This window comes from Cervus elaphus, chromosome 6 (genome assembly GCF_910594005.1).
Source record: "Cervus elaphus chromosome 6, mCerEla1.1, whole genome shotgun sequence".
Taxonomy (NCBI): Eukaryota; Metazoa; Chordata; class Mammalia; order Artiodactyla; family Cervidae; genus Cervus; species Cervus elaphus.
The window spans coordinates 26,344,781-26,370,433 of NC_057820.1; the positions used below are offsets into that span (position 1 = coordinate 26,344,781).

At 39.0% G+C, this 25,653-nt stretch overlaps 1 protein-coding gene across 2 annotated transcripts in view; it reads left to right on the forward strand.

Annotated features, from left to right (window-relative positions):
* Window positions 1-25,653, forward strand: part of BTC (betacellulin) — a 49,181-nt gene that overhangs the window by 5,349 nt on the left and 18,179 nt on the right. The window contains exon 2 of one of the 2 annotated variants that reach the window (XM_043906473.1): window positions 18,453-18,551. The exons of the other annotated variant lie outside the window; for it this stretch is intronic. Coding sequence (XP_043762408.1) covers window positions 18,453-18,551 — 99 coding nt within the window. The remainder of the gene's footprint in view (window positions 1-18,452; window positions 18,552-25,653) is intronic. 2 annotated transcript variants of the gene reach the window in all.

Here is a 25,653-nt window from a genome sequence, read left to right on the forward strand (position 1 = left end):
TATCTTAAAAAAGGAATTTTGGTAGCTCACATGAATCTCTACTTGCTATTTTTTTTTAAAGTAGATTTTTTAGATGGCTGGAGAGAGATGGGGTATTTCATCTTAATTAGTATCAGTTAGGCAATAACCTACATTGATGATCAGCAACACCAAGTCAAATAGCCAAGAAGTACTTTTATTCATTCTTTATGTTTGTTTTTAAAGGATATGTAGTATAGTATTTGGGCTTTCCCCGTGGCTCAGTGGTAAAGAATCCACCGCAACACAAGAGCCGCAGGAAATGCTGGTTCAATCCCTGGGTGTGGAAGATCCCCTCGAGGAGGGCATGGCAACCCACTCCAGTATTCTTGCCTGGAGAATCCCATGGACAGGGGAGCTGGGTGGGCTATAGTCATTAGTCATTGCAAAGAGTTGGACATGACTGAAGCAATTGAGCACACACAGTATAGTATTTACCTGACCTTTAGACCAGAATCATTGATTCCAAAACAGTGACAGAAAGTATGACAGTGTTTGTGTCCAGGCTTCTTATTTCCAAGTGCCCCAATTGGTTGTATAACAGGATGAGTTACTAATATAGCATTCTCTTTGCAAAGAGCTTCCCCAGTGGGTCAGCGGTAAAGAATCTGCCTACAGTGCAAGAGATGCAGGTTCAATTCCTGAGTCAAAAATATCCCCTGGAGAAGGAGATGGCAACTCGCTCCTGTATTCTTGCCTGGGAAAGCCCATGGACAGAGGAACCTGGTGGGCTGTGGGCCATGGGGTCCCAAGGGAATCGGACATGACTTTGTGACTAAACAACAGCTCTGCAAAATCATGGATTTATTCATTAATTTAGCCTTATCTTTGAGACATATAAAAAGTGCATGGCACATAGTAGGACCTGAAAACGTGCTAGTTAATTGAATGAATGAATGAATGAGTGCAAGTGGCTGTTGATGACAGTGCCCAGGTATGAAGGGAAGAGTAGGTTCAGTAAAGAAAACAGCTGTTTCTTATTGCCAAAACATGCTCACAGCTCAGAGATGATGTAGAAGGACACATTTCTTCATCTCTTCTTACTTGGAACTTGCCTCTGGTGGTGCTAGAGATGCCTTCACAAAGGGACTTTATTTGGCAAATAGTATGTTTACTTCTGTTTTAGGTTCACAACTGCTACTTGTCTCTCACAGGTTTGGTTCAAGGGCAGATCTCATCAGTCAAAATATAGGCTTTTAGAGCAGGTGTTTAAAGCAGGGAGGGAAATGCACTGGACCCAGGGCATTCTCCATTGGTTCATTAAAGAAAATGCCCTTTGGATTTTGTGAGGTGTGAGGTGACTTGCTCTCCTATATGATTAGAACTTTTCCTAACACATGTGTGTTTCATTAGCTGGGAGTAACAACTTGGTTATTTATGGGTTTCTGCTTAGTGTTAAATGTATGAAAACCTTTGATGGTTCCCATAGAAGTTGAGATAGATTTGCTGCGGAGGCTGAATGCAGTCTGACTTGTTAGTATTGAGGGATTCTCTGACTTATCTAATGTTATGTTGAAGTATTTCATAACTATCCACTGTCTGGCTTCCTTAATGATTATATGTTAGTATTGTGAGCCGATGGCTCAGGCCTGTCCAGAGTAGGAGAGGAAGGCTTATTTCTTCCTCTAATGCAGACAGCCTAGTAGCAAGGACAGGGAATTATCATCAGAGCCGAATGAGGCCATTTGAGGAGACCCAGACTTGACTTGGGGGTTCCCAGGTGGTGCTAGTGGTGAAGAACCCGCTTGTCAATGCGGGAGATGTAAGAGACACTGGTTCAACCCCTGGCTTAGGAAGATTCCCTGGAGAAGGGAATGGCAACCCACTCCTGTATTCTTGCCTGGAGAATCCCATGGACAGAGGAGACTGGTGGGCTATAATCCAGAGGGTCACAAAGAGTCAGAGATGACTGAACTGACCTAGCAAGACTTGACTTGTTCATGACCAGCTTCCTATTAGATTTCTGGCATTTGACTAGTTCAATCTCCTAGACTGATTGACACAGGACATTGCTATGTACTCAGATATCTGCTTAACCTTGGATATGAAATCTCAACATAATACACTCTGGAGAACTTCACAATTGATAAAGTGATTTCATATTAATACCATTACCTCACTGATCTTTACACCAAAAATAATAGCAGAGCAATTATGTAGTATGCATGTTGGGCACTATTCTAAGGGTGTAATATCTGGTTTCATCCACATAACACTATCCCTTGAACACACAAGCTAGACATAATGATGATTCCCATTTATGTTGAAGGATATGAGGCATGGAGGCATTAAATAACTTGTTCTGGCTTTATGAGCCTGAACAATGAGGATGAAGTGAGAATGCCTGGATCACAGTAGATAAATATTTGTGGGTGAATGAGAAAGACAGCAGAGGATAGAACACTAAAGTGCAATATGTATCACTGTATTTAAGAGGAACTCAGTTCTTCTTATTTAAAAAGCATTTAAGTTTATTTTCCTACCATCTTTGCTTTCCCTGCTGTCTACCCACACATCTGTGGCATCCTTGGCTTGGTCTACGCCTCAGGTTCTTGGACTCTTGGCTCTTCCTCCCAGCCAGGAAACCTGCCCACTCATATCCCAGGCCCAGGCCATTCCAGCTGGTAGTGAACAGTTGGCATTGGTCAGGCCAGGTGTTTTCCTTTGGTCTGTGCCTAGAATCACTTGACCATCCTAGTCTGATCCTGTCCTTCAACAAGTCTGAACCTGTGGGGTGACTCCTGCTCTTTCCTGGAATGCTTGCAGCACTGTGACACTTGGGAAACACTCCTTAGTGCAGATGGAGGGGGGTGATCTCGCTTTAGATTCCCCCTGATTGCATCCATAGGCCTATTACTGAGAAGAAGTAGGAAGAGCATATCCTGAGTCAATGTGATGCTATGGGCAAAAGTATGGATTCTGAGCCGGACCATCTAGGTATGACTCCCCTGGCACTGTGGTTTAACAACTCCTTCATCTTGGAAAAATCTCTTAAACCCTCTTGACATCAGTTTCTTCATCTGTAAAAGCTGATAGCAACAGAACTGAGACTCTTATGTGGACTGAGTGAATTACTGCATAAAGCACTTAAGCTGTGCCTGCAATATAGTTAGTTCTAGATTAACACGGGCTGTTATAATGGATAATTGGAAAACATAGATGAAATTATTAATTTTAAAAATTATAGATATTTTGATTCTGGGTATTTCTAAAATATAATCAACACCTATCAACTGGTGGGAAAACTTTCCCCTGCCTTTATTTCTCAAATTCCTCCTCCCACTAATTATGAAATAGGCAATAGATATGAATTCTCAAAAAGAGTTCTATTTTGGCTGGTTTTGATAGGAAGGGACAAATGTAAGAAATGGTGCTGCAAAATGCTTATCTGCTTTCTAAAAATAAAAAGTCTCAGTGGATTCTTCTTCAACTGCCAATTTTGATCCTAGTTTTGTGCAATGAAAAACTTTCCAGCACTTGCCTGACATTGACCCCCCAAACCCAGCATCTTAAGGTGAATCAGATAAAAAGTCATTCTCCACTAGCAGAGAAAATAAAATATTTACAAGATAATTTTGATACTTTTAATCTTATCAAAATGAGGTTGTCTCATTTACTGGGAGTTATGCAAATAATTACCTTGTATAAAAAGGATAAACTGTCATTTTTGAAGGATGAATCATGATGCAATGTCAAAATTCATTTCTAAATGTCAGACAAGTGGAAAATAACCTGGTTGTTTTAGAAAAGTTTTCTTTTGACAAAATAGCTTCCTCAGATTTCAAAGAGCCAAGAGCCCTGCATAAATATTAAGTTGTTCCATAATAATTGTCTTATAACATTGAGAAAGTTACTTAGTCTATCTGTGCTGCATTTTCTTATCTACAGAATGACAATAATGATGGTAGTATTTATCATCTAGAGACATGGGAGTGTATTGAGGATAAAATAGGATAATGCAGGAAAAGATTTTAGCAGAATAGTTGGCTAAAAAATGCTCAAAATTTATTAATATTCTTAACTTTATGAATATGTAGATAACTTTTAAGTTATTTCATAGGTGTGTCTAAAAAGAAAAATAGAATCATTGTCTTCATTAAGCCTATGGGAGTGTGTTTGTACTTTGATCAAAGGAAATTGCTATCATATTCACCACTGGAAGCGTGGAAAGGAAAAAAATGAAGCAGAAATCTGTCTCATTATAACCATGTTTTCAACAGTTCCATTAGAATGTAAATGCCACTCATGATGTCAGGGGTTTTTATCTGATTTGTTCACAGCTATGTTCCCAGTAGAATAGAGGATTCCTGTACATAGTAGATACTCTCACCTTAATTTAGGAAAATTTCTCCCAATAGGACTTTGAAAAAAATAGCATCAGCTGCCTTGGGATGTGGTGAGCTTCACGAGCCTGGATATGTCTGTGGTTTGGGTGGCTTTTAGGAACGTTGTATAGAGGAGATTCCCAGGAGAGGTAGGAGTTGGACCAAATGACCACCGAGGGTTCTTATGTCTCTCTGAATGATGGATGTTACTATGATGCTACTTCACTTTGGGGATACTTTGGAGGTTGATAGATAGAGTTTCAAACTAAGACACTGCCGACTGACTTCCCTTAGAGGAGAAGAGGCAGGACATTTGGAGACCTTGGGGGCCAACGGTAAAGAATTTGAAAAAGAAAATCACTTGTTTCCCCACTCTCCCTGCCCCAAACTGTATTCAGTAACCATGTCTTTCCACAACTGGAATTATCAAGGTTAACACAACCGACAATGCGCATACAGTATCATGTACCCCTCATATGATGTGATGAGAGTATATCCTGGGATATGGTATCAATCCCATGCCGTAGGCTCAGTTTGGCCTTAAAGACTCTACGCTCTATATTTTACCATCTGTTGGGATAATAATTATCACCTGGGATCCTATTGTGATGGGGAAAAAACCCTGACATAACTGTAATTGATAAATTCTGTTGACTAAAATTTCAAATGTTATTATTTCAGGAGACACATTTCTAAAATTGCCATCCTGTGATAGGAAACTTCCATGAGAAGATTCTCTACTCACTTTTAAATAAATGAAAATTACCCTGTAAGAGAGGGCAAGAAGGACAAAAATGTGACTTAGATGCCAGAGGAAATGAATACACTTTTCATTGGCCTTGACAGAAGCATAACAAACAAAATGCACTCTGTTCATTCTTACCGATTTCTACCCAACAGCATCCACCTCTATTAAATAACTTCTTGAGTGGTTTTCTAGATTAGTCAGATGCTTTATTCAGGATGTGGTGAACAGAGGTTGCAAAGTTTCAATTAGAAATATGTGGTGTGACTATTTCTTAATGAGTCTTATTTTCATAGGTCACACAAGAAAATCAATTGAATTATTTCACAGTCACACCCTACACATCAAGAAGGCCCTTGTTTCTTAATAGTTCTGTGTATAATTCTTCACTCCAATTGGGCATCTTTATGCATTGTCCCCTAGAGCATACTCAGCTCCTTTCTATGTCATTACCTTTGGTTCAGTTTCGTTTCCAACTTCTTTTGTGAAACTTTTCCCAGTGATTTCTTCAGCTCAACACCTTGCCTCTTTTTGGAATTCTGTTAGAATTTATTTTCTTTATAGTTATTTACCGTTAGTCACTCAGTTGTGTCCAGTTCTTTGTGACAACATGGACTGTTGTCTACCAGTCTCCTTAGTCTATGGAATTCTCCAGGCAAGACTACTGGAGTAGGTATCCATTCTCTCCTCCAAGGGATCTTCTTGATCCAGGGATCAAACCCAGGACTCCTGCATTGTAGGCAGTTTCTTTACCATCTGAGCCACTAGGGAAGCCCTGACACTTATAAATATACTGTCTGATATTGATTGATATTTCTGATCTCTGCAAATGGTTTGATCAATAAAGATAATAATGGGTTAATGTTAAGTTGGGTTAACTTACCATAACTTATTTTAAGGGCCTAAATTCTGGGGTGTTTTCAGGTTGGGTGAGCATCTACTTTAAAACCATATCTACTCTAAAACATAGGGTTTTCTTTTCTTTACCATTATTAAAGTTTGATGACTGTTTCCTCATGGGTCAGAGGCTGTGTTATCGCTGATTGAGAGGCCAACTTTGCTATTCCTCCTCACTTTGCACTCGGATAATCCTCCTTGATAACAAATTTTTCTTTTTCCTTGGTTCCTTTTGCTTCCTCTCATTGAACTATTATGGAAATTCAGTGAGCCCAGAGCTTTTCATTTAAAGTGCTACAATGTTTGACTGTCTTGCCTGGCCTTATCATAAAGGAATAGGATTCAAAAAGTCAAGTTTTGACAACTGATGATTTCTAAGAAACTAGCTCTAGGTTACTATAGGGTTCTTTTTCAATTTAGTCATTGTTGTCATAGATTTAATAATGGTCAATGGCCAAAATAGAAGGTTGATTTACTGGCAAAGGCATTATTGTGTTGACAGCTTTCAGATATATGAGTTAGTTTATATATGACAGGTTGTTACATTGCTTCCCTTTCTGAGCTTTAAAAATATTATTGTGGGGTTCTTTTATGAGTTAAATATACACTATCCATCATTCTAAGTCCTTCTTAAACACTGAGATATTGTTTCTACCACTTTGAATAAAATTTTGTGTTGAATTAGGAAGGAGTTTGTATTCTAATTTCCTTATTTTGAATGGACATAAACTATTTGTGAAGACTCATTTTTTTTTTCTCTACCCTTTTCTAGGCCTCCTCTCCTGGCACTGAAAATCTGGAACCTGTCTTTCAGTTTTATAAGAATAGATAGTCCTTCTGGTGTGTGTGATTTGAGAGATATTAGAAAAATCTCTCCTTGTCCTAGAATAAGGCTCCCTCTGAGATGTTCTGATGCCACCAAATACTCCACTATATGGGACACAAAGTAAGGCATTTCTTAAGGGCACTTCAACTACCTCCCTTGTCCCTTGATCCACTCTCTACTCATACCAGCTTGCCCCTCTTTTGGGACTTAGATACAAGGCCATGTCCCAGGGCAGGAATTCCAGCCTTTCACTCACCAAGGGGCCAGAGAAAGGAGCAGGCAGCATCCAGTGGGGTAAATTTCATTCAGTGGGAAATGGATGATGGAAGTGACTGGGGTAGAGAAATTCCTCCTGCATTCTTTCTTCTGTTGGGCTACTTCAAGATGCAGTTCCTTTACTGACTTTTTACACAGACCGTGGATGAGTGAGCGTGTCACTCATTTCTGTCTTTGTGACTCACTCTGGAGCTGCACCCAGAGTGATGGGTACACTCGTGACATTGCATTGTCTCCTTCTCAGCTTCCTTTCCTTTTTTCTCATTCTCACGGCTCAGAGCTTGTACATCCCCAACAAAGTGATAACCCCTTAATTTGTATCTCAGGCTCCCCAGAAGACCCAGTTGAGGCACTTGATTCTAGAGTATTTTGTTGAATTAAATAATTTCTTTCTTTGAAGGTATGCTTTGAAAGCAAATGCATTTAGAAAGGGAAATCTATGAAGAAATTATGTTCTATTAGGGGAAATGTTAAAGCAATAGGAGGATACTGGTTTATAGAAGGGGAAAAGACAACAATGAAAAGAATAGGAAAGGAGTCACCAAAAGATGGAGGAGAACATCAATGTCAAACTTAAATCTATTTCACAGTCTTTTACTCAGCCACCCACAAGCTCAATGGTAAAAAGGATTTCTACCCCTGAATATTTTTTTCAAATCCATTTTAGATATGTCCTCTTTTTGGATGCAAAAAATACTTTTTGTGTATAGTATGCATACTTAGGATTCTGTTTTTCTTTTTGACAATAGAGATACATTGGGGAAATTTCCCAGATGCTTACATACTAACATTGATTTTAAAGTTTTAAAATTGAAACAATAACCCTATATGCAAAACAGAAAAAGAGACACAGATGTACAGAACAGACTTTTGGACTCTGTGGGAGAAGGCGAGGGTGGGATGTTTCTAGAGAACAGCATCGAAACATGTATATTATCTAGGGTGAAACAGATCACCAGCCCAGGTTGGATGCATGAAACACGTGCTCAGGCCTGGTGCACTGGGAAGACCCAGAGGGATGGGATGGAGAGGGATGTGGGAGGGGGGATTGGGATGGGGAATACATGTAAATCCATGGCTGATTCATGTCAATGTATGACAAAACCCACTCACTACAATATTGTAAAGTAATTAGCCTCCAACTAATAAAAATAAATGGAAAAAAAACTTTATCAATTTTATTTTCCAGAAATTAAAAATTAGATATATAATACATTTGATTGCTAAATAGTATCATCTAAGATCTGAATTTATCTGTTATATTTGTATCATTGACTTATTTAACAAACCAACTGAATTAGTAGCACCCATCTGACATAAACACCATGCTGAGTCACAGACAGACTGTACTGAAAATACAAGGAAACATAAATGCAGGAGATGATGTATTTCTATTAATTGGTTGAAGTGCATTCATGTTAATTATTTTTTTAAAAACACTGGAGAAAAACCAGCACGTGAAAAGACCAACATACAGGTTTTTCTCACTGAACACATTTCATCTTGCACTTTAGAAGTGTAATAAGGTATATGTACATTTATTTATCTTTTGTAGTTTGTTTCATAGGAATACTTAATACACTAAGGCAAATCACACCGTAAATGTAGAAATGTCACTATCCATTAACGAGAATGAGAATCTATATTTTACTAGAGTAATAAGAATTTTTTTGCTTTTGGTCTCATAGCTGCCGTTCTGTTGAGTCCTATATTGTGACAGGTATTGCCAAGGTTAATAATCATAATTTACTACTTTTTCCAGTTTCTTTAAGCATCTAGCTAAATTGTTACCTTGTAAGTCATGTATTATGGGCCTCAGTTTGTAGATGGACACCCTGTAGTTCAATGCTGAGTAACTTAATCATATCACAAAGTTGGTAAATTAAAAGGTACATTCAGGATTCAAATACAGTTCCATTTGACTGCAAACATATCCTTTTCTTATTAATCCCTCTAGTATAAATGAACTTTTGGGAATTTGACTATGAAATATTCTTCTGACTTCTGCTTGTATTTGTAAATTGATATATTCTCTGTTGATTTACAGTTGGATTGCCTAATGGGACATGGAGTGTGATTTGAATCCTAAAATAAGATTGACATGATATCACAGGAAATCACAGGATTTAGTAGGCACAAATAGATGTCCTAAGTTATCAGAATATGGACATATGGACATTTTGTGATAAAATATATTTATTTTAAAACTATAAAATGCATTTGGGTCTAAAAATGGAAAGTTCAGCTCAGGGATGAGGCAAATTCAACGTATATGACTGTTTGACTTGGTCACATTTGATCTTTTTAAATAGTTGACCCAGCTGGTGTATGACTTACCTCAGCATTAGCGGTAACTTTGAGACGACAGGTCATGCTCCTTGTCAAACTATGTCTCTTTGAATGCTTGTATTGTTCCCAATGACTTCATTCTCTATGCTGGCTGACGGGGATAGTACTGTTAATACATTCCATAACTTTTAATTTGAGAATCTCAAAGTGCAGAAAAGTAAATGGAGCTTTGACTCACTAAAGTAGAATTAGGTTTCTTTTCCTTTTTGTCTTTATGAGTAGATTCGCCATTTAAAAACCAACCTCAGAAATACACACTCAATATCCAATCACTTAGTAAATGCAGCTAATTTAACTTTTTTGTGTGTTATTTTGTTTTTATTGCTTGAATGCACCTGAGAATTCTACAGGTCATGTGCAGCAGGGAGACGTGGATAATAGATTGAATGAAAGAATAAGAAAGCAAAGAGATTGTGAAATATTTGGATGACATCTAAAATTTAATGCAATAACATTTAAAAGGGACAAGTGCAAACAAGTTTAGGTGAAAATTGAAACAAACAAACAAAAAACAAAACAACGTAACAAAAAATCCATCAATATGCTGCCTTCCAGCAGTATAAGAAATTTAGGAATTTCTTTTTATTCTAAGCAGCATAAAACCCCTGAAATTAATGGAATAATTTTAAAGGGCTGATATGCTATGGGGCTGCATATGGCGTCTTCAATGTGGTGGTTGAGAGCCCCATTCTGTCTTTGCCAAACCATGTAAAATAGTGCTTTATTTTAACCTTGTATTTAAGGAGCATGTAAGGTTTATGAGAAGTCTTGTGATTTCAGGTAAAATATGATTGACGTCACCAGGATGTTTAGCCTGAGGAAGAGAAATTCTTTTAGGAAAGCTTGATTTCTGACTTCAAACATATGAGGATCTGTCATGAGAAAGAGAGTTTAGACTTATTCTATGTGATTCCAATTAGCAGAGTAAAATTATGGGAAGGAAAAAACTAGTTCAACATAAAGAAGCATTTGTAGAGGTTTAGAAATAGATGCTTAATATTTATTTTGAATGAATGACTGTGATCGAAAGAATGGATGAATGATCTCATTGAAATGGGATGCCTTAGAAGAAAGTGAAGTCTCTGTACCAAAATTTTAAAGGTGGGCTTAATAAACTCTCTCTCAGGGGATGTTTTATAGAGAAGCTGAGAGTTGGTTGGGGGCTTTCCAGGTGGAGCTAGTGGGAACCCATCTGCCAATGCAGGAGACATAAGAGACACGGGTTCAATCCCTGGATCGGGACGATCCCAGAGAGGAGGCCATGGCAACCCACTCCAGTATCCTGCCTGGAGTATTGCCTACCTCTCTCATGGACAGAGAAGCCTGGCAGGCTACAGTCCATATGGTTGCAGAAGAGTCAGACATGACTGAGGCAACTTAGCCATGAGAGTTGGGTGGTAGGAGATTTGAATACCTCTGAGGTTCTTACTAATTCTGAAAATTAATATAATTTGTGACTCTTGAATGAAAATTTTATGTTTTCCACATCTAGTATCATACTTTCTTTCATTTTCTCTAAAATACAATCCATAGGTTCTCTGATAATTTTAATAATGTGTCTTCTTTTAAACATTCTTTTGCTAAATTATTTCACTTGCTTTTTGTGAACTAGATCATGGGATAGGCAAGAGCCTTTGATTGTACTTTTTCATGAGGAAAAAGGTCAGGATAGTGTGTTAATTAACTCAAGGTCAAGTGGTGAATTAATGACTGTGTCTGGTGATCTTTCCATAAGATAATGGCATTTTCCCTAAGAAATTTTTTAAGTCAAAATTTGAGCCTTTGAAGCTATGCCGTTGACTTAGATTAAAGGAATATATTTAAAAAATGAAAGCTGTGTTTTGGATAAAAATGAAATTAAAATGGTTTGAAGAGAATTTCAGTGGTTCTCAACCAATGTAATTTCTCACCCAAGGAAACATTTGACAAGGTCTGGAGAGAGTTTTGATTGTGACATCTTAGGGCTGGATGGAGGAAGGGATGGGGTGACACTAGCATCTTGTGGACAAAAGCCAGCTATACTGCCAGTCATAATGCAGTGCATAGCATCCTGAAACAAAGAATTATCCAGCCCCCAGATGCTGGTAGCGTGAAAGTGGAGAAACCCATTAGACATTTCCCACTCATTTTAACTAGAACGTGTGTTTCTTTGATCAATGCGGTAAGATATATGGAATATAAGATATCTTTAAGCTTTTATTCACCGAGGACTTTTCATTCACTTGAAATACAGTTATACCTGCCAGAACTGCTAACTTTGACTGCAAAAGGACTACCTTGCAATTGCAGTGGCCCTGCCTTTTGGGTTAAACTTTCCAAACTCTCTGCCTCTGTTATTAATTCATCCTTTGCCTCTCCCCTGTACCTTTGGCAGCTTCCTGTCAATTATCTTTCATAATAAAGATGAAAGCAAAATAACTCTTTTCTGTACATATTGACTAATGGTACCCTTCCCTTTCTAATCTTTGAAGAGTAATCTACAGTCATTTGCACATGTTTATGCCATTTCTGTTTATCTAGCAAGATATTGTTAGTGCTTTTTAGTTTTCAAATCTAATGCATATATTTCAGTTTTTATTTTTAATTCTCCATCAGTCCTTATCCCTGCTTTTGCTCAGTCATGTCCAACTCTTTGCAACCCTAGGGACTATAGCCTGCCAGGCTCCTCTGTCCATGGGATTTTCAAGGCAAGAATATTGGAGTGGGTCACCATTTCCTCCTCTAGGGAATCTTCCTGACCCAGGGATCCAACCAAAGTCTCCTGCACTGCAGGTGGTTCTTTACTGCTGGGTCACCATATACAGTTGATCAAATTCTTCTAGAAAACTTCTCTTCTGTGGCTGTTCCTTCTTGATCCCTTGAGGGCTCTTCTCTTTCTGCTCCTCTATGATAGTTTTTTTTTTTTTTTTTCAGGATTGTATGCTTAATCAGCTTTTTTTCTTTTCACATAGTTCTTTCTAACAGATCCATATCAATGGTGTTAAATACCAGTTTATTTTTCATGACTCCAAAATTTAGAAACTGTAGCTTTGACTTCACTCCAAGGTTCCAGATCTAATATCAATCTACTATTTGTAAATGAGACACAGTCTTGTCAGATTCAGAATGTCTAAAACTGAAATTTTTTCCATGCCTATTTTATTCAGTTTGGGCTGCTATAATAAAATAACATAGACTTGGTGGCTTGTAAACAACAAACATTTATTTTTCACAGTTCTGGAGGCTGCTAAGTCCCAAATGAAGATCTCTAGCAGATTCAGTGTCTGGAGAGAGCCTGTTTCCTGGTTCATAGACAGCCATCTTTCTACCGTGTCCTCACATGGCAAGGGAGCTCTGTGAGGTGTCTTTCATAAGGTCTGATCCCAAACATGAGGGCTCCACCCTCATGACCTAGTCACATCACATTAGAGATTAGGTTTCAACAAAACAGTCTATAGCAATCCTCAACCTGTTTGTTTTCTTGTATACTTACACCTGTGGTTGGTACCACAATCCAGCCAGTCACTCTAGTCACAAACTCTGGAGTCATCCTAGACTCCTTTTATCCTACATTCTACTCTAGCTTATTAGTCACCAAGTCTTTTTTTGTTTATATTTCACTTTGTGAATATCTCTCATGTTCATTTCTTCTCCATATGGTTATGTTGCCACCATGTTCATTTAGGTATGTGTGAATCACCTATACTGGTATTAAAGGAACCTTGTCAAAGTGAAAAAAAAGATGATCACAATGGTTCTCACTTGAAACTTTTCAATGACCCCATTTTAACTACATGAAAGTGAAAGTGTTAGCTGCTCAGTCGTGTCCAACTCTGCGACTTCTTGGACTGTAGCCCTTCAGGCTCCTCTGCCCATGGGATTTTCCAGGCAAGAATACTGGAATGGGTTGCTGTTTCCTTCTCCAGGGGATCTTCCTGACCCAGGGATGGAATCTGGGTGTCCCTCATTGCAGGCAGATTTTTTTTTTACTGTCTGAGCCACCAGGGAAGCAGATCCAAAGTAATTAACATGGCTCTTAGCCATTCGTGACCTACGGCCCTCCAATCTTTTCTTCCATCACAATCCCCACCCACCCTCCAAAGAACTGGACAAGTTGTATTATTCATGCCATGCCTTTTTGTAAGTTGGCTCTTTAATTGAGAATGCCCTGGTTAGTTACAAATTTTTTGGTCTTTTTCTTAAAAATTAATTTTTTAAAATAAAGTAATACATGTACACAGATTTTTAAAAAATCAAATAATGCTAAAAAGATCATAATATTGAATAAGAGATCTTTGTTCCTGCCTTTCTGGCTGTTCACCTTGCTAGAATCAACCACTTTTGACTCTTTAAGGTGCTTCTTCTATATTTACCTCTGTATTGCTAAACCATTTGTAATACTATTTCTTGACTTGTCAAGTTTAGCCTTGTTGAGTTTCTCTTCTCATTCCAGTATAGTTACTATAAGGATAATACTCAAAACACTTAATGATGAGCATTGCATAGATAATGATTAATCACAACTAGTTACTCTACATGGTCTATGTTGGCTAATTATTGGTCTTGATTCTATGACACATTTGATAGCCCAGTTGATAAAGAATCTACCTGCAATGCAGGAGACCATGGTTCGATTCCTGGGTTGGGAAGATCTGCTGGAGAAGGGATAGGCTACCTACTCCAGTATTCTTGGGCTTCCCTTGTGGTTCAGCTGGTAAGGAATCCACCTGAAATGCTGGAGACCTGAGTTCAATCCCTGGGTCCCCTGGAGAAGGGAAATACTACCCACTCCAGTATTCTGGCCTGGAGAATTCCATGGACTGTATAGTCCATGGGGTTGCAAGAGTTGGACATGACTGAGTGACTTTCACCTCCCTCAGGATTTACTTTATCATTACCACATAAATATTGTCAACTGCTGAAACAATATAATATAATCATGTTATCTTGATAACTCAGTATTTGTTTTCTAGAAGTTATTGATGTTAAAAAAAGCATTTATTACTTATTAAAAAGTCACTGTAATTCCCACCTTCTCTGTGAAGTTTTTGCTGGGATGCAAGTTGATTCTCCACCCTGTGTTATTCCCATGCTACCTCTGTTTTGCTTATCACATTATATTTTATAGATTTGTGTGTCTATCTTCCTTATGAGAATATGAGTTCCTTGAAGGTAGTGATGGTATCTGTTATCTTTGAACATTCAGTGTCTTGAATCAGTGCCAAACCCAAAATATTTAATAAATATCTGTTGAATTATGGATGAAACAGGAGCATCCTTTCTCTTTGAAGCAGCCTTCAATATTGAGTAGATGCTTTTGTGAGCACTTCTCTGATTTCTGAGTCTCTCCATATGGATCACACACTCAGATTCCTGTCAGGGTCTAGGAAGTTAAAATCAATGAGCTCAGCAAGCCTGGTGGAGTCTGCGGCATTTAAAGAGGTCACGTGCTGCTAGGTTCCAGCTAGTTGTTGCTATGAAGGTGTTTCAGATCTGTATTGCCAGACCTTCCACTTTTTAAATAGAATCAGAAAAATCCAGGCTTGATATGAACCATCATGATTCAGTTTTAAAAAACTATGCAGACCAAGTAAATTGCTCTTCAAAATCAAGCTCGATTTGGTTCAGGACCACAAGCTGATGAAGATTATTGCATGGGAGTAGGAGGAACTGTGTACCTCATCCCAGAGCCTTGAACTTGGTGTCTGATTGGCCTGAGAATGTCTAACCCAAGGGGTCCTCCCAGGGGCTCTCTCCAGTGGAATTTCTTTGCCAGCGGATGCCAGCATGTGGGGTGAGCCTTAGCAGAAGACAGCCTGGGCACAGCCTGCCAGAGTGTTCGGAGACTCTGGCAGGATTTCCATGGAATCAGGACTCCCTCTGTCGTGTGGGAATAAAGAATGTTGTATTAAATTATAAAGTGATAAGGGAAGGAGCTCAAGAAGACTAAAAGTTGTACACTATCTGCCAAGCCATGTGTGTATCTTTTCTTATGTTAATTTACATTTTATAATACTCCTAAGATGAAGAGATTGCCATCCTTAGTTTGCAGATGTTAAATCTCTGTGAGATTTAGTTTTGTTTTTTTTTCAATTTCCATCATCAGAATAGATTAACTGAAGAATTAATGCCTCTGATTCTGCCCATGAAGAAAGCCCATATGTGGGATTTTAAAAATGATTTAAACCTGTTTTATAATAAAAAAGGATAAAATTTTCCACTGGACATTGACATTGGGATCTTTGAACTTAATGTTTGTTTTGCATGTTCATAGATTAATCTAAGATCACTCATCTATCAACATTTGTTGAATATCCCTTGTGCTCTGTGTTAAATAACAGGATTTCAGAGCTGGGAAATATACAATTCCTGTGCTTGAGAAGTCTTAAATGACTGTTTCTGGTTTGTTCTAAGTGTGAAAGGAGGAGCCAGGTAATAGGATTAAAGGCAGAAAAATATATAGAAATTTGGTATCCAAATTGTGTTTTGTTTTGTTTTTAAATTTGAGCTGCTCCTTTTTTCTTGTTTCAACAAACAGAATAGTCAAGTAGAAAAATTAGAAAGTGAAAATTAGGATAATTAAGGAAAAATTCTAACCATGTGGGCAACTCTATCTACTTACCTACCCATCTTTTTAAAAACTATTTATCTATGTGGTTATTTTTATATTTATCACAAACACATGCAGAAGAAAAACACTCAGATCTCACTAATTACTATTCTATAACTGCTTCTCTTACTGAGGGATATTTTTAAATGTTTAAAAATAATTTTTTATGGCTGAAGAGCATTTTATTACATGGAAATATTTCCTATATCTTTACTCAGTTCTCTATTGTTAGATATTTAGGCCAATTTCTAATTTTTTTTATAAGCCATGTCACATGTAGAAATTTTGTAGTGAAATTTTTTTATGTATTTTAATTTATTTCTTTGGGAAAAATTGCTAGAAATGAGATTACTGGATTTAAGCACTTGTATAATTTTTAAGCTTTTAGCTAAAAGCTGAACGTCCTGGTAAGTTGTCCTGTGGAAGAGTAGTAATAATTTTCCTCTTATCAATGGATATGAGTTTCTATTTCTCTTCACTGTTTCCAATGCTAGGTACCACCTCTTAAAAAAAAAATTTTTTTTTCCCTAATTCGATAGAGACAGAAAAAACTCTGTTTTGTAAAACTCTTTTTGAAACTCTTTCAGCCTTTGAACTTTCTGGGTTCTATTGTTATCTGGTACAATACTATCACTTTGTATTTTGATTACTTGGTTGGCTGATTACCTGCCTTAGCAGCTTTGGAAGAGTTTGAGGGTAGAGCATTTCCTGTCCACAGGTGTGTTTTGGGGGTGCTTGTGGATGTTTGTTGAGCTAAATTGTGCTTGAAGGACATATGCAGTTTAGAACCTTGTCAACACAACCAGTGGGCAAGTTACTCTGTTCCTACTAGTTACATAATAATGAGTAATTTAACTGAGTACTGATTAAGTGTTAGCACTGCATTAAGCACTTTGTATATATACTTAGCTGGTTGGAGCCTCACGACAGCTCTCTGAAGAAGACATAATAATTAACTCCATCTTGCCAATGAGGAAACCGAGAGGTTATGAAACTTGCCCATGGTACATGGCTGTAAGGTGGCAAAAACAGGTTATAAACTCAGGATCATCCAGCTCCCAAGCAGTTGAATCACTCCTCCTCTCCCCTCTCCTCTCCAGCTTCTTATTACAGATATTTAAAAGTATATGTAAAAGTAGAGACAACAGCAGAGTGAACCTTGACAAACATACCACCCAGCTTCAACAATGGTCAACATGTGAACAATCTTGCTTCATCTATGCCTTTCCCTCACTGCCACACACCTGTCTTCCCTTGTTGGATTATTTTAAAGCAAATCAGAGATACATAAGTACTTAAATACATATCTCTAAGAGATATAGATTCTGTTTTTAACATCTAAACCACAAAATCATTGTCATACTTGCTGCTGCCGCTGCTGTCGCTTCAGTCATGTCCGGCTCTGTGCAACCCCATAGACGGCAGCCCACCAGGCTCCTCCGTCCCTGGGATTCTCCAGGCAAGAACACTGGAGTGGGTTGCCATTTCCTTCTCCTATCACACTTGACACTCTAACAATTTCTTAAGATTGGCAGATTGCCCTGATTACCTTTACTGTGATTTTTACTGTTGGTTTGTTTGAATCCGAATCCCTGCAAGGACTACCCTTTGTATTCTAAACTTTCCTAACCTCAGCACAGTGTTCCTTTCCTTCCCCTGATTTTCCATGAGGCCTGTCATTCTCAGAGACCGAGTTACTAAGCTGGAGGAACTTCAAATTTTAAAATAGTTCCTATGAATTGAATATCTAGTTTGCATCTCCCCAGAAGGAAGCACACTCAGTAGTTAAAGCTTGAGAAGCACTGGGTATGTGAAGGCCAGGGGAGAAAATACATTGCCACAGGGGTTCATTATCCCTCCTCCCTGAAGCTCACCAGTGTATATTCATCAGGTGGCTGAGAACTCCCTTTGTTCTTCTGTTCATAGGATAAGGCTTCATTGCAGCTATGGCTAAGTCTTCTCAGTTTTAGGGCCAGGTCTCATCAGATAGAAGTGATGTGTGTGTGTTGTTTGTTCAGTCATGTCTGACTCTTTGCAACCCCATGGACTGTAGCCCTCCCGGCTCCTCTGTCCATGGGATTTCCCAGGCGAGAATACTGGAGTGGGTTGACATTCCCTTCTCCAGGGGATCTTCCCAAACCCAGGGATCGAACCCAGGTCTCCCACAGTGTAGGCAGATTCTTTAATGTCTGAGCCACCGGGGAAACCCAGTAAGTGATACTGGCTTGAAAATTCTGTCTTGAGCCTTGAGCTTAAAAAATGAGACATGCTGGCCTGGGTGCCCCTTCGATGCTGCAAGAGAATAACTTGGAAATGGGAGCCACAGGCTTGTTATTTTCATAAATGGTCGAGACTTTGATAGGATCTTTTGTCTTGAGCATGTTTTCAAGGTTTCATGTTTGTTTTGGTTCTGTTTTGAACTTGAAGGTCTAGTGATCCTCCACTGTGTTCTGGCAGATGGGAATTCAACCAGAAGTCCTGAAAACGATGGCCTTCTCTGTGGAGATCATGCAGAAAACTGCCCAGGTAATGCATAACTAGTGATGTCTTTGTATTTCATCAGCTTTGTATTCAATCTCAGAAAGCTGACTTCCCTACATTTTAAGTTGTTGATAATACAGTAATCATAAAACCAGACAGTTTTTTGAGCACTTGCTAATGTAACAGGCACTGGGCTTTGCATACAGTAATGCATTCATTCCTTGCAGGAACTCTATGAGCTAGTAACACTTTTTACTTTATTTCAAGGTGAAGCTAGAAAGAATATGTAATTGCCAAAGGTCACACTGCTGGTATACTGCAAATCTGGGATTCACACTCAGGTCTTTCTCATTCCATCATATATGTGATTTCCAGCCTCTAGCATCATGTGATGTCTTGGACTAGATTCATAGAAAGTTGGCACATTCTATTCAAATTCAAATTTTATTTTCTATTTTATAACTTAAAAGAAGGGAAGAAGGCATCAATTTTTAAAACATATTTTACTTACAGATGCTTGAATTAGTATTCTCAAAGTTATTAGTCTGAGGCAGGGGTCAGCTTTAGTAGAGTCAGATAGTAAAAACTGAGGTTTTGTGGTGCTTGTGGTCTTTTGTAACTACTCTGCTCTGCCATTGAAATCAGCCATAGACACTACGCAAATGAATGGCTTTGGATGTCTTCCAGTAAAACTTTTTTTTTAGAGAAACAAGCTGTGAACCAGATTTGTTTTTTGGGTCACAGTTGACTGACTTCTGGTCTAAGGTCTGTCTGTCATTTATACAGTGTATGGTCTGATCTTCTACAGAGGCTGTTTCTTATTTCAAAACACAACCCAACATAGGCCAATTCTGAAAGTAGGGCAGAGTGGAGAAGAGCCTCTGGAAACTTCTCTGAGCTGCAGAATGGTGACCTGGTGTAAGTGCTCCTTTCCTCGTGTCCTGGGGATGTTGTAACTGAGCCAGGAACACGCTGAGCAAGTCGTCCTGAAGTAAGTCATCAGTTCTAGCCCAGCTTTCCTCTTTCCTCCCTCCCATTAGTGGGTGGTCTGGAGAGTGCCCGTGGGCTGTGAGTCCATCGCTGTCTTAGATCATGACGGTGTGGGTCTTGTCACCTGTGTACTGAGAAGGACAAAGCCTACTTTATGTGTGTGCTTTCCTTCAGTCTGGTTTCAAATGTCTTAAATGACATTTTCACATTTCCTTTGGGAGATTGCTCAGTAATCGATGATTGATAGTGTTAAAAAATCTTCCTCATTATCTTCCTAAATGTATTTTTAAATTTTGTTATTGTCATGAGAACTTGTAACATGGGATCCCTCCTTTTAACAACATTTCAAGTGTACAATACAATATTACTGGGGCTTCCCAGGTGGCGCTAGTGGTTAAGAACCCGCCTGCCAATGCAGGAGACTAAGAGGCCTGGGTTTGATCCCTGAGTTGGGAAGATCCCCTGGAGGAGGGCATGGCGGCCCACTCCAGTGTTCTTGCCTGGGAAATCCTATGGACAGAGGAACCTAGCAGGCTACAGTCCATAGGGTTATAAAGAGAGAAAACTGAAGAGACTTAGCATATAATATTATTAGCTATGGAATCTGATATTGGATAGCAGATCTCTAGGAATTATTTATCTTATAGAACTGAAGCTTTACAGCCCTTGAACAACAAACAAGGCCTCTCCCCACAACCCCTGGCAACCACCATTCCACTCTGTTTCGGTGGATTTGGCTGTTAAAGTTGAATCGTGTATTACTTGTCCTTTGGTGACTGGTTTATTTCTCTTAGCATAATGCCCTCGAGGTTCATCCATGTTGCTGCATATTGCAAAATTTTCTTCTTTTTCAAGATTGATTAATACTCCATTGTCTGTATATACTGTATTTCCTTTATCAATTCATCTCTAGATAAATATTTTGGTTGCTTCCACATCTTGGCTATTGTGAATAATACTATAATTAACATGGTAGTGCACCTTCTTTTTTGAGATCCTGATTTTTGTATAAATACAAAGGAGTGGTATTGTTGGATCATATGGCTGTCCCACTTAAAATTTTTGAATAAACTCCTTGCTATTTTCTATAGAGGCTGTAGATTGCCCTTTCCATCTATAAATTGTTTCCTAGTTTGTTTAAGGTCACAGGTAAGCAGAGTAGCCTGACGTGAACTTGGAAAGACTGGCTCTATAATGTGTATTGCTAATTCCCATGGTAATATTCTAGAATCACTTTAGAAGACCAGAATGCTCAATACATGAGAAAAATTCTGAAAAAAACAATTGCTTGAAAGTGCAAATGACTGTAGTTTCTTGAAAGAGAAATTAATATAAAACAGGAGCAGATTGTCTCTGTTGAGTAACTGTGACCTTGAGCACATTGCTTAAGCTTTCAAAGACTTAATTTGTAACCTGGAAAATAAAGAAGTGACTTTCAGTGGTCCCCAACCTTTTTGGCACTAGGGACTGATTTCATGGAAGACAGTTTTCCCACAGACTGGGGGTGGGGGTGTTGTTTTGGGATGATTCAATTGCATTCCATGTATTGTGCACTTTGAAAGTGAAAAAGTGAAAGTGTTAGTCAGTCAGTCATGTCTGACTCCGGTGACCCCATGGACTGTAGCCTGCCAGGGTCCTCTGTCCTTGGAATTCCCAGGCAAGAATCCTGGAGTGGGTTGCCATTCCCTTTTCCAGGGGGTCTTCCTGACCCAGGGACTGAACTCAGGTCTCCAGCATTGCAGGCAGATTCTTTACCGTCTGAGGCACCAGGGAAGCCCGTTGTGCACTTTATTTGTAATCTAACACCGCTAATCTGACAGGAGGTACTGGTCTACACCCTGGAGGTTGGGGACCCCTGAATTAAATGATTTTTAGGAGTCCTCCTTGTTTCTAAATGATTTCAGGATTTTACTTGCCAACAGCCCCAGTCTTTAAGCATTCCATTTTTAGTCTGTCATTTTCTATCTTGAATGAAACATTTATTCTGTTTGTCAGTACTTACGAGCTACCGACTATACAGGAGGCCCTGTTCCGAGTGCCAAGGATGCAGCAATGAGCAAAATGGTCAAAGATGAGGTCACAAAGGTAATAGGAAAAAAGAGGTAGATGCCATTTACTGAGATGAGGAAGGACAAGATTTGAGGGGGTGGAAATCCTAGGTTCCATTTTGGAAGTGTCAAGTTGAAATGCCAGTTAGACATATGTTAATGAGGCAGTTAGCATGGAAGGAAGAGATCTGGGATGGAAACAAATTTGGGCATTGTTATCATTAAGCTGTTTGAAGCCAGGAAACACCCAGAGAGGAAGAGGACTGAGGAGAAGCGCTGAGAAAGTGTTGCACCTCAATGCATTGCAAAATTTAGAAGGAGTTGAGAAAGTTGAAGTCAAACCAGCCTGGGAGAATGAGCAAAGGGGGCATCACATGCACTCTTGAAAAACAAAAAGAAATGCAGTTTTTTTCCTGTCCATTCTTATTTATCTCTTAGCCAAGAATAATTTTAAATATATGAAATACACTCAAATCTCAACACTGGATTCTTTCTTCTTCCTTTTAAAGGGCTAGAATGAAAAGCACAGCTATAAGTGAATGTCCACTCCTGTTAGCTCACAAATGGTTGACACAGTCCTTCTGGGTAAAAGACTGGCTGATAAGACCTGATTGGCTCTCTGTATAAACATATTCTAGAAGCCCAGGATGGTGACAAGTACATCTGTGAGATTTATTTTTTCTTTTCCTGGAGAAATAGGCCAATTCACATTTTGACAAGAAACGGCACTGAATGTAAGACAAATGGGAATCCTCAATTACAATAAATTTTCCGATGCTGCACTTTTTCAAGAGCATCCTGAATTTACATTCCTCTGTCCCACAGAGATAGTTGGCAAGATAAGAAGAAAAATTAACTTAAAAAATGTAAAATCTCCTTCCTCCCCTCTTGGTTTAAGAAGGTTGTAAAATGAAGAAGTCCCTACTGGGAAGATGTCTAAAATATTAAAGTCTAAGGCTCTACTTCATGGTCTAGGAGGAAACTTTTCTCCAGATGCTGCTGTGACCATTTGAACTCTTCCGTGCACTGGTTGTTCCCCCTCTTTTTAGGTTGGATATCTGTGTGGGGAGGTCAATTTATAAGGATTTTTCCCCCCTTCCTCTCTCTCTTTGTTAACACTTGTGGGACTCCTATCCCAAAATTTTAAAAAGTTGAGAAGTTTAAAGTGTTAGTCGCTCAGTTATGTTAGACTCTTTGTGACACCATGGACTATAGCTTGCTAGGGTTCTCTGTCCCTGGAATTCTTCAGGCAAGAATACTGGAGTAAGTAGCCATTCTCTTCTCCAGGATATCTTCCTGACCCAGGGATCGAATCTGGGTCCCCTGCATTGCAGGCAGATTCTTTACCATCTGAGCCAGCAGGGAAGCCTGCATTTAGTTCCCCCCTTTTAAATCTCTTATACAGAGATTTAACTATGTATCTAACTAAAGGTTTAGAGATACAAGAAGTTATAAACATTGTAATGAGTTAATTTACCAAAAAAGCATTTTCCCAGTAATTGTATATTACCCTTAGAGTTGATTTCAGAAGAGTTGCTGATATTGATATCATTTGAAAAAAATCATTAAATATATTTTTCATGAGCATTATCAGAATAGGTAAGGGACGATTTTATGAAAATAAGTCTAATGTATTAATTGTGAAGAGTTTTAATCACACAGGCATGACAAAGCCTGCTTGGCTGGAGAATAAGAATCATGTACAGAAAGACTAGGGCTTCCTAGGCGGGGCTAGTAGAAAACAACCTGCCTGCCAATGCAGGAGACATGAGAGACATGGGTTTGATCCCTGGGTTGGGAAGATCCCCTGGAGAAGGGCATGGCAACCCATTCCAGTATTTTTGCCTGGAGAATTCCATGGACAGAGGATCCTGGGGGGCTACAGTCCATAGCATCACAAGGAGTTAGACACGACTGAGGCAACTTAGCACACACACACAGAAAGACTAAAGAACCACACTGTTTGATCAAAGCATCCATCAAAATGGGGAAAATTCTGTATTTAAACTAGGTTATCTGGGTGTCTGCTGTATTCCTCCACTTTAGTTTGGCTCAACAGAATCCATCACATCTCATCTAATCATTCTTATGACCCCAAAAATGTGACCACTTTCTATCTACTTGCCCATACTATCAAAGAAAGATATTCTTACTTCTGACCCCTTCTACTAACTCTTGGAATCAAAATTTGACATCTAGTAGCCCTGGTGGTTTCTTATTTAATTGGCTGTAGAATCTCTGGAATACAGTGTCTCATGAAGAGTTTGTGATATGTTACCTGCGGTGCCCATCCACTTAAAAGATTGTGCTGTGATCTGGTACATGCAATTTTCCCATGTAATTTTGTGGAACAAACTCATTCCCAGAGAAGTGATTTGGTTCGGGGAGTGTGAGTTGGAAAAGAGCAAGTAGGAGGGGAAAAAAGCAATTAAGTTCCACCACCCCTAGTATTTGGAATAGGAAATGGCACCCCACTCCAGTATTCTTGCCTGGGAAATCCCATGGACAAAGAAGCCTGGCAGGCTACAGTCCATGGGGTTGAAAAAGAATCAGACACGACCTAATGACTAAATAACAGCAAACAAACCTCAGTATCAACAGGAATCTTCACGGCTGTTACATTTTTAAGACCATGCCATTCACTTCTCAACAGAGAAACACAATATGTAGAACAAATCATTCTTTTGTCATAAGATTAACTTTCCCTTTTTCTTGATAAATATCTCTGGAGTGGAAGGATAGACTTTACCGTCCCCTTCCCTACGTCATCAGGTCTCATGATAGGCAGAAAATGTTGGATTTCACAGCTGTTCAATTTTCAGAAAATGTGACCTTGATGAATATTGGATGAAAGCAACTGGAATTTTAGGTGCATTTCAAAGGAGGAAATGCTGATAAGCCTTCTCATTTCCATGCAAGAGAGAGAGAGGGGCTCCCATTTAGTTTTTTTTTGGGGGGGGTGTGGAATGGGGAGGGCAATATGTGTGATTAATTTTTCTTCCAGGTTTTAAAGTTCCATAGAGAAATCACAGGACGTTTTCTGCTTGGTGACATGGAAGGGATTTTAAATCCAAATAATGCTGGGAATATTTAAGGGCACGCTTATTTGGCAAAGGAGGGAACTCTGTGAGCAATCAAAACAGGACTTGGCAACCCTTTCCCTGGCATGGATTTGTGTTGCTTGGATGAACCAAGGCTGATCAAATCACTGCATCCAGCAGCTGCTGGTTAAGGCGTTCTCTGGTATCTTGCTCTGTATGGTGTTTATTAAAAAGGCTGGCTATGTTTAGCAGGGCATGGCAGCCAGAGGAATTAGTGAAGTTCAGGATACAGAGCCATATAGCTTATGTTTAAAGTCAGGTGTGCTTTACAAAGTAGAAAAGACCTTTCTGGAGCCCAGCAGATCCGTCAGTAAGTCTCACTGCTTCTTTATTGGAGTGTAGTTGATTTACAGTGATGGATTAGTTTTAGTTGTATAGCAAAGTGATGAAGTTATACATATACCTATTCTTTTTCAGATTCATTTCCCATATAGGTTATTATGCAGTATTGAGTAGAGTTCCCTGAGCTATACAGTGGGTCCTTGTTCTTACCTGTTCTTTTATTTTATTGTATTAATCATGTTTTAAATTTTCTGTATTTTATGATGGAAATGGTACTGATGATTCTCTATTCTTTTGTTCATCTCCTTGCCCTCCATTCCCCTGCCCCAGGCCTGTATCATGTATGTCTGCATGGCTCAGATATGCCTTAGCTTCCTCCTTTCCCCCTTGGCATCTTCTTACTTTAATCCATTCCGCGCTTTAATGTCTAATACATTGGTAAAATGCTTCACAGTTTAGTTTTCACACATACCATTTAATTTAACCTGTAAGAACCTTCTTCAACTCTCTCCCACCTCATTCAAGGGTAAAACTTCAGCCTGCTGACACTTGAGGTCTCTGACTTCCATTCACGACCATCCTTGGCTGCTCTCCTTCAGGTCTCTTCCATGTCCATTAAATCTGCCTCCCTCCTCCTGCATAAGGCTGGCGTATTCCTGACGACTGAGTTTTCACTCTTGAAATTCTCCACAACTCTGTTGCTTGCTCACCACCTCCTAAAAGTAT